Here is a 16,063-nt window from a genome sequence, read left to right on the forward strand (position 1 = left end):
CAATACTTAGTGTATTTAATAAATAATTTCTTTAAAAAATTTATTTACTATCATGCTATTGTTAGTAACCTATTCTCAATGATATAAAACTGAACCACACCATATACATGGACAGTTGTTAGAAAACCTTTCTGCTGCACCATTCCAATTTTGGTGTATGCAAGCAGAATTAACTCAAGGTATTTGGTGGCATGTGGCAAGAATCCTAATATTTCAATTTTCTTCTCACAGTACTTCTGACACTTCTACTGTACTCTTTGTGCTTAATGTAATCCCTCAAACTTCTTAGAGTTTGGTTCTTACTTCATAAAAGTTAATTTTACGACTGTAGGTACTATAGTAAATACGAACCAGTCATCTCTGGTCATATTTTTCAGTTTATATCCCTGTTTTACAAGTATTACTGTTGAAAGTACATAGTAGTTTCAATTATGATAATAGCCCTATTAAGATTCTGAGGACAATTGAAGCCTGGTCTTCTCAGATTATTTGCAGTAACACTTCACGCTTTACATGTTGATGGATAAACAAGGCAGTCAGAGCAAATATAAAAATAAAAACAAATTTAAACTAAATTTTGGTATGTTATAATGCTTTAATAGGAAATAATTAGTAAAATAATAATATTTAGACAAATTATTCCAAATCTTTCCTTATTTTATAGGATTTTGTGACCAGTATGCATGATAATTACAAAAGAAATTAAATGGTTTTCTTTGTGCACCTCGAAAATTGTCCCTAAGTATAGAATGTGGATCCAAGGTAAAATTTAACAATGTTTTAGGTAGAAAAACCGTAAAATAAAACAAAAAACCATTGGTCTGTATAGCAGAAAAGGAATCATAAATGTTCAATTTAAAATTTATTAATCTTTACTTTAGAAACATTTTACTTTATGAATATTTAATACTACTGCTCTACTCTCTAGTAGTAGTAGTAGTAGAATATTTAATAAGTGGTATCATCATAACTTAATGTCACTATACAAACTAGTAGCCCTTTAAATATTTTTTGAAAATTATATTTTGATATATTTTTACAACATTCTAGGGGTAAAAATTTTAACTTTGGCAAATTTCTGACTTCTCAGCCCTCTGAATTTAGCAGTCTTGCTTATCAGTTAATATTACTTTATTTATATTACTGTACAGATTCAAAATAAATATCTCCTTTTAATTGGTACTAAAAACTCTGTAAGCATACAAGCGAGTCAATATTAATGTACTGTTTGTCGTGATGGGCACTGCTACGTCACAAAACTACTAACGACAACTTTCACCGCGATTCAACAAAAAATCTAGTTCATTAACGCATCATAAAAAATATTTAAAAAAAGCAGAACATTGCCGTTGCCAGTCGGAACGCGATAGATGCGTGATAATTAATCAAAACCTTATGCTCAATGTTCAAAGCACAAAACACTTACCATTCCAACGTCATGTGTCGATTTCACATTGTAAATTGAAAAGTACCTAATCTCTGTCACAGAAACCGTACGAAAAAATTAAGTCCTTACTTCACGACACGCGCATTTTCAAAATAAAATCACGAGTGCGAGACTGCTTCGCTCGAACATGAAAAGGAAAATAAAACAAAGGTTTCCCCCGCGACTACGAGTTTTCTCTCTTGGATTGACTTTTTAAAATAGTGATGTCTATGTGTTCGTTTTTGACACTTCTCGATTTATGTACGATTTTTTGTTCCGATTTTTGTATTGCGTCAATACTCTTAACTGTTTTTTTTCCTACTGAGCCATATTTTTTAGTTATATTTTTCAATTATAGTTTAACAATATATTGGAAATTAAAACTTGTAAACTCGGTTTTTCAGTTTTTCACAATAACCTACAAACGACGATGACAGCACTAGTACGGATTGCAACTTCCATTGTGAATTGAAAATTGTTTTTCGTCAGCAAGGAACGCGAGGGAACGTCCCAAAGTTTTTGTTTGATCGTCATTTAGATACTCTAGTAAGATCTGCTTATAACGGCCGTTTTTGTACAGTTTTTGTAAAATGTTTTTGAAATTTAATAAGTAAATATAAAGCAATAGAACCTCTACACTGTGTTATTTATTGGGTTTATCCAAAAATTCACGATGAAAGTAACAGTAACCACTCTCAATGATGACATCTTCGTGCTGGACGTCTCTGAAGACCTGGAACTTGAAAATTTTAAGGCGTTTTGTGAGATAGAATCAGGGTTTCCTGCTAAAGACATCACATTGCATTTTAATGGCAAACCACTTCTGAATAACAAAAAATCATTGAAGGAACACGGCGTCCACGACGGCGACGTAATTATTCTTCTGCACATGGTGAATTCCGCACAGAATCTCAGCGTTAATGATTCCAGCCAAGGTAAGTAATAATTACATTACATTTCATAATTACATTTTCAATCTAAAGTTGCTATGTCATGTTATTGTCAACAATGACAACAAATGGCATTTAGTCAAATTATTTTTTGGCAATAAATTTTGACGTAAATAAAAAGGTAACGAAAAAACAAAATGGTATTATTTGATACAAATTGAAAAAATATAATTTTCATTTCCAGTTCGAAATTGGCCAAAAACAATAGCGTCATATGTTTCGTGTAATATTGAATTACCATTTACAGCCTTGCCAAGTGGCATAGCTAGCCTTGACTTCAGCAACATCCAAGTACCTACAACATCAGCAAATACATCAATGGCTTCGAGAAACACGCCTGTTGAAGAAGACCCACGCATAATTAGAGAGATGTTTCTTGCTAACCCAGATCAACTGGCATTACTTAAACAGAATAATCCAAGACTTGCCGATGCTCTACTAACTGGTAGTTTAGGTAAAGTCCTATTACTTTCATTTACTCGCTCCTGAAAATTTGCATTATTATATACTATAATTTACCTACTTTCCTATAGATACATTTGCTGCTGTACTACGTGAACAAATATTGGCTAGAACTGAAAGGCAGCAACAAAGAATAAGGTGATTAAGTATAAGATATCTATGTCTCTTCATTATTTTTCATAGTAATTTGAAAAATGAAATGTGATGAAAAAGTAAAGTCTTACTTCTAGGATGATGAACTCTGACCCATTCGACACAGAAGCACAAAGGATGATTGCTGAAGAAATTAGGCAAAAAAATATAGAAGCCAACATGGAGGCTGCAATGGAATATAATCCAGAGACTTTTGGAACAGTTGTAATGTTATATATTAATTGTCATGTTAATGGGTTAGTAAAAAAAAACAATTTTTTCTTATGCAATTAGATATTATATAATAATTGTCAGTGATCAACTATTAATTAACTATATTAAATATGTTCTAGATTCCCAGTAAAAGCATTCATAGATTCCGGAGCCCAGACAACAATAATGTCAGCAGCATGTGCTGAGAGATGCAACATAATGCGTTTGGTCGACACAAGGTGAGTCATAAATGTCTTCACCTTCTAAATGTGCAAATAATTTTTGTTTTCTTGAAATGTTTAGAGTATAAGCATTTTGGCAGAATCACAAGTATTCAACACAAAATGCAAAATGGTGTTTATTAAAAAATGTGTGAAAGCTATTATTGTAATTCAAAAATGATTACTCAAACTAATGTTGACATTCCATCACCATCATTAGTCCAATAGACATCCACAGCTGGACATTTAGCATAATTAAAATAGGATGCTATTTTTATATTTTTGTGTTCCTGTCTTTCCCATTTTGTTTAAACTTTTAACACTCTATATCTATTATCTATCTCTATATATATAAATATAAAAATCAATTGCTGTTCGTTAGTCTTGCTAAAACTCGAGAACAGCTGGACCGATTGGGCTGATTTTGGTCTTTAATTATTTTTGGAAGTCCAGAGAAGGTTTAAAAGGTAGATAAATATGAAAATGCTCAGAATTAAATAAAAATAATAATTTTGTTTTTCCTTTGATGTGTCCCCCCATGGGACGGATTCCTTTTGTTGGTTTTAAGTTTATTTTATACAAAAGCTTAGGTCTTTTATTTATCGATTGAAACACTACGAAGTCTGCCGAGTTAGCTAGTTTGATATTGAAAATTAAACCAGTTAAGTTTTCAGATTTATCTTGGATATGAAGTATTTTTTTGATGTTTTAGATGATCAGCACAGACTTGTATCAGCTTTTTTTTTTAAATATCAGCTTTAATTAAAACCTCATTATCATAACCTCAAAGCTTACAATTAATTTGAATATTAGTTTATTATGTATATGAAATGAAACATGCTGATGCTCTCAGTAATTTGTTTGTTGTAAATGGATGTAAGGGTCATTTAATTTTTTATATAACTATTAAAATAGAAAACATAGTGAAAATTAATTTCAATTGTGGATGTAATCATTAAATGTCAATCATCAATCATGATAATTTATAGTCCTTAAACTAGAAAATAGGATTTGCGAATAAAACAAAGAAACTATTTTTAGTGATTATCAATTTTTATTTATAGAATAAATATGTATTTTTACACAAAGTTAACTGTTATGTCTTTGCTATGTTTATATGTATATAAAAAACTATGATCCAGTGTGGATTGGAAAAAAATTATAACTCTCAGTAATAACCGTATTTATGTTTCTGTACTTCCGACAAAGTACATGCAAAATTTCACGACAATCGGCTTAGTGGATAAGACGTGAAAGCGTAACATACATACAAACTTACTTTCGCGTTTATAATATTAGTATGGATATGCTTATTTATGCATACATATTTACATTACTCATATGTCCGTACACGTAACATAATATACATTACGTGTAGAATCCTGATTGTAAAAAAAATGTACATAAAGCAATAGATTTGATATTAATATAACGTTCCGCTGGGAATTCTTGAATGGAAGGGGGTTTCTATGATGCATTATATTATAGATCATTGCAACAGAATGATTACCATACATTATGTATATTTATTTGGAAAAACCCCGGTCATCGTTCTCGTCGAACCCGTCGCTTGCGTGCGACGAAGGACTCGGCGGGTAAATTAACCCACAGACACAGCCCAGTAAGTTTCTCGCCGGATCTTCTCAGTGGGTCACGTTTCCGATCCGCTGGTAGATCCTGCGAAGCACGGCTCTTGCTAGGGTTCGTGTTAGCAACAACGTCAGGTTTGAGCCCCGTGAGCTCACCTACTATCCCGGTGACGCTGAAATGGTCTCTCTAGACCATCAGCTACGGTAGGAAAAAATTAATAAAAGAAAAACAGAAAACGGACTTAAATGTATATTATTATATATCCGTGTTGAGTTTTCTTCAAAATTTATTTATGTTTTGATTCTCAATATATATATATATCGAGCCCTTATTTTTTCTAAACTTACTTTGATATGTGAATCTTATTCTGCAAGATCGAATTTGTAATTTACATTCTCTGTCGCTTTTATTTTTGTTTTCTGTCCTGGATACAACAAAACGTTTGATCCGACAAAAGTACAAATTATCCCATAACAAACTATTTATATCTATATCGTGTTTTGAAAAAATTATCATGGATCGCCGTTGATATGTTCAGTGAAGAAAAATTTATTCGAACCTTACTGGATATCGCTTTAACTTAGTATGAATTTCAAATCTAAAATGTTCGACGCGGTCCCTTGTTTGTTTAGCCTGATTCTGATCGGTGAATATAAATTGTTATTGTATAATAAAGTTGGAGTAAAAAAATGCCTATAATGTATACTTATACATACAATGGACTTTATTCTTTTTTGTCCTGAAATGTTTTAGTCATTAAAACATTGGTACGATAAACTCAGCATTGGATTTTAAGATATGCGAATGATTTATCTGGCCAAGGGATGTATGTATGTACAGAACACGGCCGTCCTGATCAGATGCGTTTTTCGTGTTTTATATTTGGTATTCAAATTGACTGCGCGTATTTTAAATACAAGCATTTGTCTAAAAATATCCAAGCTTTATTGATTTACTTATCATTTTCTTTAAACTAGTGGTCCCGCAGTAGTCGAAATTCGACTATAATTAATTGAAATTATAAGTTGGAACATTAATAAGGTTCTATTGTCAAAGACTTCATATCGTCAATTTCGTCAAATACTTCTTTATTCACAGATTTCACCAAAACTACACTATAGACAAATAATATTAATCTATTCTCAATTTGACCACAGACTATAAGCAATAACAAAAGTTTGACAATAAACGTAGGTAGAGTATAGTATATATATATGCGTGTGTCACTGTGTGTTAAATGTAGGGTAGTGTGTGTAATGTTTTATTATTGATTTAATTTATTTGTTATATATGCATTATTTAAAAACAATATTAATATTCTGCACTCCTTCTCTATATTCTCTATAAGTGTTGGAAATTTCATACTCCTCCGTTTGCGCAATTTTCGTAAAAAGGGGTACAAAATTTTTGCTTCACATATTAATACATAGATTTAGAGTTGAAATGACGCACTCTCTCCTACCCCATAATTTTACGCCGCCCTTTGTACCCACGCTCGACCGTCTCAAGTGTAATATTGATTTGTAAACTCGACTCGACTTAAAAAATTCACAACAAGTTTGATCTAATTTGTCTTCAATCGTGAGATTTAAATATTATTTCTTTTCGGAATAGTATATAATATAATAAGGCTAGATCACAACGTGAGTGTAATTTAACTTTGATGTGCTCATTATTTAAAAAAGACATCAATATGAATATAATATTATGGGAATATATTTTTGAATATTCTAAATTTCTCGTTACTTTGTTTGAGGAGTTGCGATGTGTATTATTACTTGATGACCTTTGTTTTAGAGATTTTTTCCAATTGAGTAATTAATTTTTATCGAAAAAATAGGGTGAGATACAGATTATTCTTAAAATTAGCCTTCATATCTCAAGGTAGCCGCTATTCACTTGTATCAAAATATTCTTCTCTACACAACACTTCGATAAAAAAACTGGACAGTACATTGATTCAAACATGTCTTCTATTGTACTAATACGTTATCGATTATTAGTGAAAACGGAACTCTATTCAATGAATCAATCAACTATATCCTCAACCTTATTTAAATCGATTGCAATCGAATTTGAAGTTGGAACATTTTTTAGTCAAAGCTTGTAATATTATAATTTTACGATTCGAGTATTTAATGGGTAAAGATATTATTTAAAATCTAACAAATCCTTTTGGCGGTAAGCTAACATTTGTGAAATGGGATTTCTCCTTTCTACTTCCTGACCATCAACTACGTCATCGGAGTAAAGTTGGATGGTTGGATCGTTTGGAACTTCTATGCTGGTATAAGTCGTTGTCCGTGACTGAAGTTCACTCAAGGCTAGAACACGTTCATCTTCTATCGAAATTTGACTAACATTGTTGATGTGGAGGCGCCGCTGGAACTATTCACTATTTTAGCGTATGGATGCGTCTTAGTTAGATCGATTATAAAATTTGAATAAGTCACCCTGAGCAATCATGGAAAGCATGAGGGGTGAAGGAGCTGTTATATGATATCAATGGGCTGGGTTCATCCATCGAAATAATAAAAATAGCAAAACATGAATTGGTTTTCTGTAATGAAAACTATTTTTACGGTTATTGTCGCGTATATCAGACCATTACTGATGTTTCGAATGCTGTACGGTTTTCTTGGTCTCAAGAACGACTACGGTCGCAAGATTGAATCGTAAAAAAAAAACTTTTAGTTATGTCTACGATTCGCGAGTGCCGTGGTAAAACACTTTATTTTTTGTGTGTTCCTAGATGGGCCGGTATCGCTAAAGGTGTTGGCGTACAAAGGATCATCGGTCGCATTCACATGGTGCAGATGAGAATCGAACAGGACTTCTTGACGACCTCGTTCTCTGTGCTAGAGGAACAGCCCATGGATATGCTGCTCGGTCTTGATATGCTTAAACGGCATCAGGTATGTTAATGGTCTCGCCCGTCCCTTGATTTTATTCCACCGTTAAGTTATTACCTAACGTCGAAAGCCATTAAAAACATTGTATTTGATTGCTAATGTTATCGATACCAGTTTGACGACCATCGCTATACATATTCATTTGTTGAACACATTTTTGTATGTGTATATTTAAAATTAAATCACAATGTACAATGTTAATATGCAAGAAGGCGTTGAGATATATCCCATTTGTATTACGTGATGATAATAGATTTTCTGGCACGGAACCCTGTTTTTATTATGCAACCAATGTTTCTGACAGTGCAACATCGACCTCAAACGTGGTGTTCTACGGATCGGCACGACCGGTACCGAGACGCCGTTCCTGCCAGAATCTGATCTTCCAGAATGCGCCCGTCTGTCTGGCGTCTCCGAGGACGACATCGTGAACCAGTCGGTCAAGGACCACGAAGAGAGACAGATCCGAGAAGCCCTCGAGAGGTCCAAGCAAGGTGGGCGCGGCAAAAAGAAGTGACGAAAATTTAATTTTTTTATAAAAAAAAATGTGTACTATATAAAATAAAAAAAGAGTATTTTTTTTTATAAATTCAATAAAAATCGTAAGGAACATGTTTTTCAGTTTTACTCTTTAGTGCGGTTGCGTGTGCCAAGTGCGTGTTTGAATTAAATGTTGCGCACGATGTTTGAAAACATTAGACGTCGCAAAACAATACTTTACTACAAAGTAGACAAAATGTGGTATGCATACGTTAAATAGGAACTAGATAGAAACTAGCGGCTACTGACTTCATTGTTTTATTCACGTTGGTTTCTCTCCGTCTTATTAACAGTCGAATTGTATGTAACGTATGATCGGACATGATGACGCACTATGGTATTAGGCCCAAATGCATATTGAGAAGGTATATTATTTAAATAAATTATTAGACTTTGGAAAAGTAAGCAAGATAAAATTAAAAATTATTATTTTTATTACATTATTGTTTCATATAAAATTGCTTTAATCATGAGTCCTCTATGTTGTTGTATTTAATTAGTTTAGCCTAAATCATAATATCACCAAAAAAGAAACTAATTTTGGCGAAAAAATGGGCACTCGAAATCTATTAATGGGTGAACATTTACCCAGTGATTGTAATACAAGCATAATCTAAATAATAATATTAACACAAAAGCCCATCTATAGCTACTAAAAACAAGAGAATCTGTTAATAAAAAAATAGATTTTTTTCGAAGTACATAAAAAAAAAAATTTCATTGGTAACACTAAAATCTAATAATGGCTACTAAATAAATAAAAATACGCAGGAGCGAATAATACTCAACAATTTTATCTTTACCAATTTATATATAGAGATTTTGAATTTAATTTTACGTGGATTCGCTAATGCAAACTAAAATACTTGAACGTTGTCAATATTTTTGTAAGAAAATCCGGCAAGCCAAAAACTGTTTCTAAAAGAACAACCCGAACTATTTATGTCACCGTTACGTGACTTAAATTTATATCCAACATCTCGTTTTAATTAGGTTTCGGGTTCACTAGGATCGCATTTAAGGAAATTTGGAATTTCGCAATTACTTCAACTAAACACAACACGATAGATTTATTATTATTTGACATATTATTTTTATTATTATTATCTTTATATTTACGCACTACCTATTATTGCACCGAGTTATGATCGTATCTCACTCGTTACTCTCCATTGCATGAATTTCCACTGATTAACATGAAATATCCACGAATAATTAATATGGAGCATGTACATTAATCAGGTCTCCATTAGATCATGCACATATAGGATTTCAATTACTTCGTTAAATGATTATAAAAAATTAACTCGTTCTTGAACCGTAAAAGTGAATCGTGAAACTATAAGGACGCATTTTTGTTATTACTTTAATTAATTTAAAGATTGGCACAGTCGAAAACACCACTAGTTTCCAGATCATTTGGGTTCACTTCATTGCTAATCGTGTTCGACAGAACCAACGACCCGAGCATCGGGCCTTACCGGTTCGACCTCAACAAACCCTATGCGACAGAATCCTTCTGCTTTTGAGGCCACGAAGACCACGATACCGGGGAACGCAGGTCACCGTAAGTCTCACATTTCCATCCTCAATAAATGGTGTTTTTTGACGTGATCACGTGACACTAACGTACATTTCAGTATCAACCAATGAAAACTGCATTGAGAATTGATTGTGATTCAGACAGTCCCAAAATCGTGTATTAATTTAGGATGACCGTGGGATGTTTTAATGTTATCAAAAATACTCTTTATATTTGTGTAAAACTAAGGCTGCTACCTAGAAACCATAAACAGTATGAATTTATACTTTCCTTGCAGCCTCGGAACATAAGATGGAAGTCTCAAAATACGGAATATGCTACTCTTTAAATCGAACCACAATTGTTTATTACTCAAATCGGTATTACTAAAATGTACTACTGTATCTTAAGAAACGATACAAAAGCCCTCACTGTTCTTCACACTACCGGTTAAAACGAAATATTAAGGCGTAAAAATATATTCGCTTTTGCATGTCATTATCAAAACATAATTCTTCATAAGTTAAAGTATAATTACAATAATATTTATACACACTATTCTGCTTAACAAAAATACTACTAATTAAAGTGTGCATGTGATTAACAAACTAATATTCAATGTCATATAATTGCTCATGACTTTAAAGATGTAAGAAAATGCATAAAATGTCTTTGTACAAAACTTATCTATTAAAAATTCCCGTGTTTATCGAATAGACATATTTATCTTAAAACCTCCATTCTTCGTTTAATATGGTAAGTGGGAAATGGAATGTTATAGAGAAATTGAAATTTATGCAAACCCAAAAGTCATCGAATGAGAATAATATCATACTCAATGTATTTCCAAACCAAAATAAATATGCCATGCATACAATACGCATAGGCGTTTTTAGGCCACATTACCAACATGCTTACATTGACAAAAAAAAGGCACTCTTAATCGATTCCGTTAGATAAACTGGTAGTTTTCCAATTACAGAGCATAATGCGACTCAGTGACGCACAATGCCGAATTATGCTGAAGCTTAATTGGAACGTGAATTTGTTTTCAAATGCATCAGCAGAGTGCGCTAAGTTAGCACAGTTTTAATTTAAATTGATTATTTCTAAGAAATTACGACGAAACGAAAGCCTTACAATTTTTTTCAACATTAAATAATATTACTAACGATAATATAAACAAAATTTCGATAAATGCCAACTTAAAGAAAAAACACCTGTCAATTTTCTGTCATTGAGTCGGTATCGACTGCGAGTATCACGCGAGAGCAGTACTTTTGAGAGTGCTCGATTGTGCGAAGCGTTGCTGTAGTTGCAACATTCAACGTTGAGCATTATGCCGCATAATACGCTCTAGTGCTGTAATTGGAAAACTATCATTATATAGATAACTGTAGAATAGGGATCGCAGCGCATAAGATGAAACATCTACTGTTCCAAAGTCTTCTTCTTCTGTTATAATAATAATTAAAAATTTATTAACAATTTTATTACGCCTTGCTCATTTTTTAACCATCTTCGCCATCTTCCATTTTTCCCTGTCATTCTCTTTTCCCTTTCTTTCCGTTTTCTCTCACTCACATCTAAACGCTCCGTTCCACACTCTTTTAATACGTTCCGTTCCTACCAATACTACATAAATAACCGTGCAATAATTAAACAAGTTTGGTACACATCTGTGATAATTCTGTTATGGGATTAAAAGCGTCGTAAAAAAAAGCTTACCTGCTTGAAGCTATCGATCGAAACGTAAAGCTAATTTCGTAATGAAATTCCAGTAGTTAAACATAATTAAACTAATAACGGTGAAGGTGAAGGTCGTGAAAGCTAAAGATATACGCTAGGTTTTTTTTATTACTTAGATGTGTAAACGAGCTCACAGTTCACCTGGTGTTAAGTGGTTACTGGAGTCCATAGACATCTACAACGTGAATGCGCCACCCACCTTGAGATATAAGTTCTAAGGTCTCAAGTATATCTACAACGGCTGCCCCACCCTTCAAACCGAAACGCATTACTGCTCGTACAGTGCTCGTATTCGACAGATACATCATTATCGAACGCGGCGGGTACAACCGCTTCGAATGCTTCCACAACAAATCCTTTACCGCAAACGCGTCCCGCTAATGATGAGGCGAGATCTGGAACGTCCGGAAATTCGAGAATGCGTAAGTATATGTGTAAAAAAATGTAATATTCTAAAACATTATTTATACAAAATATATCAAGGTTTGAAAGGCTTATTATTACTTTTAAGCGACATTTATGTTTGTAATAAAAGGTGCGTTTTATTTGGTACTAGCTGTATCCGTTCGCTTCGCTGGACATTTAAAATTAACATTATTATTCCTCACCCACATTAAGATTCTCATCATTAACGCCCTCGCAACTGGTGTAGGGAGTCCAACACTCATATAAATATTAGCCTATCCATTAAGTACATGTATTTCCTACATGGATACCAAGTTTCAAGTCAATCAGATGCACGGTTCTGTAGTTATAACGGAACATCCGTAAAAACCACTGTAGATTTATATTTTAGTATAGATCAGCATCAGCAGTTCGATGTTTTTAATGGAACTCCAAGTAAGTTTAGTCCATTGAAATAGCTGAAGAAGTTTTTTTGTTTTCATATTTTTTCAAAAATTTATATAATAAATGGCTCTCTAAATTTACAATAATTTTGCTTAAACCAAATAGTCTTTCGCCCCTTGATATATATTTTTATTAAACATCCCTTTGCCAGGAATTTTATCTCAGTTAAACTATAATAAATGTTTAGAAATATGTTTACAATTTTTGTAAATTTATCGACAAACACACAAACTAAATAACCCAAGTTTGACCTTTATTAAGAATATTTATTTATTTATTTAATAACTTTGTACGTAATACTAAAGTTCAAAATATTCAAATTAAAATTGATTTAGAAGGGCTAATAACCATAACAAAAAAAAAAGATAATTTATTAAACTAAATTGTAATTTGTAACTCCGCTTACTTTGGATACGCCTTTGTGTGTTGTCTTTTTTCTTTTTCTTTTTTTATCCTGGTATCATAACTTCTGATTTCAGCGATTGGAGATCCAAATATAACGATATTGCCAACTGACGTCTTCGGGGAGGCCGAAGTGCAAGAGATAATCGCACTCGGATTCACTAGACATCAGGTATGTTATAATAATATGTACTTATATGTAATTTCAACGTAATTAAATAGTAATATCTAAAACATAACAAAGTACGCTTAAGCTATCGTATGTTTAAACTGAGTAGTTGATAGCTGTAATTATTATACTCGTAAAACAAAAGGTTTGCATTCAAACAGTCTTGGTCATTTAAAAAGAAAACTAAACAATATTTAGTGGAAATAAAAGATAACATATAACCGTTTAAACTGTTTGCCGGTGGAACTTTAACGTGCTTTTTTTTGTTGGACTTTAATAATGGCGTCATTATTCAATACAACTCTCTCTCTCTCTCTCTCTCGCTCTGCCTAACATGAAAGAAATCAAACAAATTTTAGTCATTAAAAAAGAAAACTCTAAACATAATATTCAGTGAATGTAAATAGATTACATATAAGCGTTTAAACTGTTTACTTGGCGGTGGAGCATTAACGTTTTTTTTTAAATGGCAGACGTAAATAATAACGTCATTATTCTATACAACTCTCTCTGTCTCTCTCATTCTGCCTAACATGAAATTAAAACTTTATATCCAACCAGAGTTGAATTTTAGTGGACATGAGGCAATAAATAAAGATCAGTTATGTTTGCGTGAATTCAAAATATATTGAAATATATAATGTTTAATCGGTTTGCGTCATTCGCTTCCAGGCGGTTGTGGAGCTCAGACGTTTCAACGGCGACAAACGACAAGCGACGGTTTCATTGTTTGCAAAAGCTTTAAAGTTCTGAGAGGTCCGAGATTCGGTTGTCGTCTAATCTAATAATTAACCAAATATATCGGCGTTATGATTGATGATATGATTATATAGGAATTTATACATTTTTATATTGACTTATATATTTCATTTATATTCGATTACTAAATCTCGATCAACTTAGTATTCATTTTTTGACGTTTGTCACAAACTATGCCTCAGATTGAGTACCGTGTTCCTTATATACACACGCGGTAGATATGAGTCTGATTTGTTTTCTATTTTATACTTTGAATATTTTTAAAATTTGAAAACAAACGCACTCGTATCGGTTAGTATTTACGGGCGAGAATCCTTTGTTACGATTGAAAATTTATAGTTTATATATCTTATCGGACTGATGTGCATTAGTTTTAACCACGGTGCGTTTTGTATTGTAAAGCGAATGCAGTGTTGATGAGTCAATGAATTCGCGACGCATTCATTTTACGGACTCGAATATCTTTATATTAATACGTGAAGCAAAACCTTTGTATCCCTTTTTACGAAAATGCGCGGACGGAGGACTATGAAATTTTCCACACTTATAGAGAATATATAGAAGAAGTGCACAATGCTAATATTTTTTTTTTAAATAATGCATAAAAGATACATTAAATCAATCAAAAAAACATTACACACACTACCATGTATTTGACACACACACAAACACATGCATATTTGTTTATTGTCAAACTTTCGTTATTCCCATAGACCTATATAGTAGGGACACGACATATTGTTCTATACGTACAATTGCTTATATAAATAGCACCCATTTTGAAGGCACATACATAAACATATATCTATCTCGTTCTTACTCAGCACTTTAACTCGCAGGAAAACAATATAACAGTATTTCAGTGCGTACATAAAATGAAACATGAATATACGTAAATATCTCCGTCTCCGTCTAATGAGGCCGAAAATCCGCCATATTTAGCGCGCCAAATGTCATTGTCACGTCAGTTCGGCCGTCTGTTTTGGGTTGTACATTATTTATTGACTATGATATCGATTTAATATGATTGATTATATAAAATTTCATAATTTATCATGCTTAAAACATACAAAAATAATAATTAAAACGTATAAAAGGATCTCAAGAAAGTCGATGTCCTAAAACTATTATCTATATGTATTTAAATTCATTATGGAGCCCTCATCCGAAAAATCCATTTTTCGGTCGGAATCTATTGATCATGACACTAATCATAAATACCACTTTAAAATATGTCATCAAAACATATTTAGACATTCTGTTTAGATATTTCGGGAAAAAGGCTACCGACAAAATCTCTTCGGAACTATTTAAATAAAATAGTTTTATTCCGCAGTGAGTAAAACACTATTGTAAATTTGTTAAATATTTAATAATTAAGTGATTTTAGAGAGGAAGTCACAAGGAATGACGTTTGTAATTAATGAATAAATGTTCTGTAGGTGTTTTTTTTTTTCACGCGGTCCCTTGATAAGTTTAAAATTTGAATCACTCTCAAGCGAAAGTGATTCAAATGGTGCGGCGCATCTTCCTTGGGGTGCGCTGCGGTAGTATGTTACGGACTTTAGAGTCAGCAAAACAATTAAAATAGATTGTAATAGTCTAAGAAAAACACGTACTCAAAATACGATAACATTTAGCATGCTAGAAATGGGCTGATGGCTTTGAACTACGCCATATCTTTATGTTTTGCGACAAACGACAACTTTATAAAATCAGTGTAGCAACTTTTAAAAATCATCATATCGTTTGCTTGGCAAATTCGAAGGACGAACTTGTCTTAGATTTCACCCATCTAAATCATATCATATTTGCACATAACAATATACCTACTTACTTCCCATTAAAGTATAAATTCTACAAATAAATAATACTCAACAATATTTAAAATAAAATGAGCCAAGAACGTTTATCGATAAAACCTGATAACATTGAAATCTTTTGTACAGCACTAAAGCCGCCATGTTTTGTGGCCAGATGACGTCACAGTGGCACGAAATTTTGGTTGACGTTTCATTTCCATAGGTTTCCTACTTCATTGGTTATTCCTTAAAGTCAGTGGTCAAATTGACAATAGATTAATATTGTTTGTCTTTATTAATATTTGTCTAAAGTGTAGTCTTGGTGAAATCTCGAAGTATAATAAATAGTCTTTAACAATAGAATC

The 16,063-nt window shown here is 32.6% G+C and overlaps 2 protein-coding genes across 7 annotated transcripts in view; one reads left to right on the forward strand and one right to left on the reverse strand.

Annotated features, from left to right (window-relative positions):
* The window catches only part of LOC101745930 (transmembrane protein 198), a 26,737-nt gene extending 25,145 nt beyond the window's left edge, over positions 1–1,592 (reverse strand). The window contains exon 1 of one of the 2 annotated variants that reach the window (XM_004933093.5): positions 1,427–1,592. The gene's annotated coding sequence lies outside the window, so the exon portion shown is untranslated. The remainder of the gene's footprint in view (positions 1–1,426) is intronic. The other variant, XM_012696334.4, reaches the window with a different exon arrangement.
* A 390-nt stretch (positions 1,593–1,982) lies between these two features.
* LOC693096 (DNA-damage inducible protein) lies at positions 1,983–14,416 on the forward strand. 5 transcript variants are annotated; one of them, XM_012696271.4, is made up of 11 exons: positions 2,048–2,361; positions 2,624–2,830; positions 2,910–2,976; positions 3,057–3,227; positions 3,324–3,422; positions 7,747–7,909; positions 8,211–8,400; positions 9,900–10,013; positions 12,017–12,139; positions 13,046–13,140; positions 13,810–14,416. In XM_012696271.4, the coding sequence occupies exons 1-11, from the start codon at positions 2,100–2,102 to the stop codon at positions 13,888–13,890; spliced, it is 1,572 nt and encodes a 523-aa protein (XP_012551725.1). In that variant the 5' UTR covers positions 2,048–2,099; the 3' UTR covers positions 13,891–14,416.
* Positions 14,417–16,063: the final 1,647 nt, after the last annotated feature.

Source organism: Bombyx mori, chromosome 1, assembly GCF_030269925.1.
Source record: "Bombyx mori chromosome 1, ASM3026992v2".
Classification (NCBI taxonomy): Eukaryota; Metazoa; Arthropoda; class Insecta; order Lepidoptera; family Bombycidae; genus Bombyx; species Bombyx mori.

What these genes read in the sequence shown, in the direction of transcription:
- LOC693096 (XM_012696271.4), top strand. Translation starts at nt 2,100, where the DNA reads ATGAAAGTAACAGTAACCACTCTCAATGATGACATCTTCGTGCTGGAC. An exon ending in ATATGCTTAAACGGCATCAG is followed by an intron (nt 7,910 to 8,210) that starts GTATGTTAATGG and finishes TGTTTCTGACAG; the next exon opens with TGCAACATCGACCTCAAACG. An exon ending in TCGGATTCACTAGACATCAG is followed by an intron (nt 13,141 to 13,809) that starts GTATGTTATAAT and finishes ATTCGCTTCCAG; the next exon opens with GCGGTTGTGGAGCTCAGACG.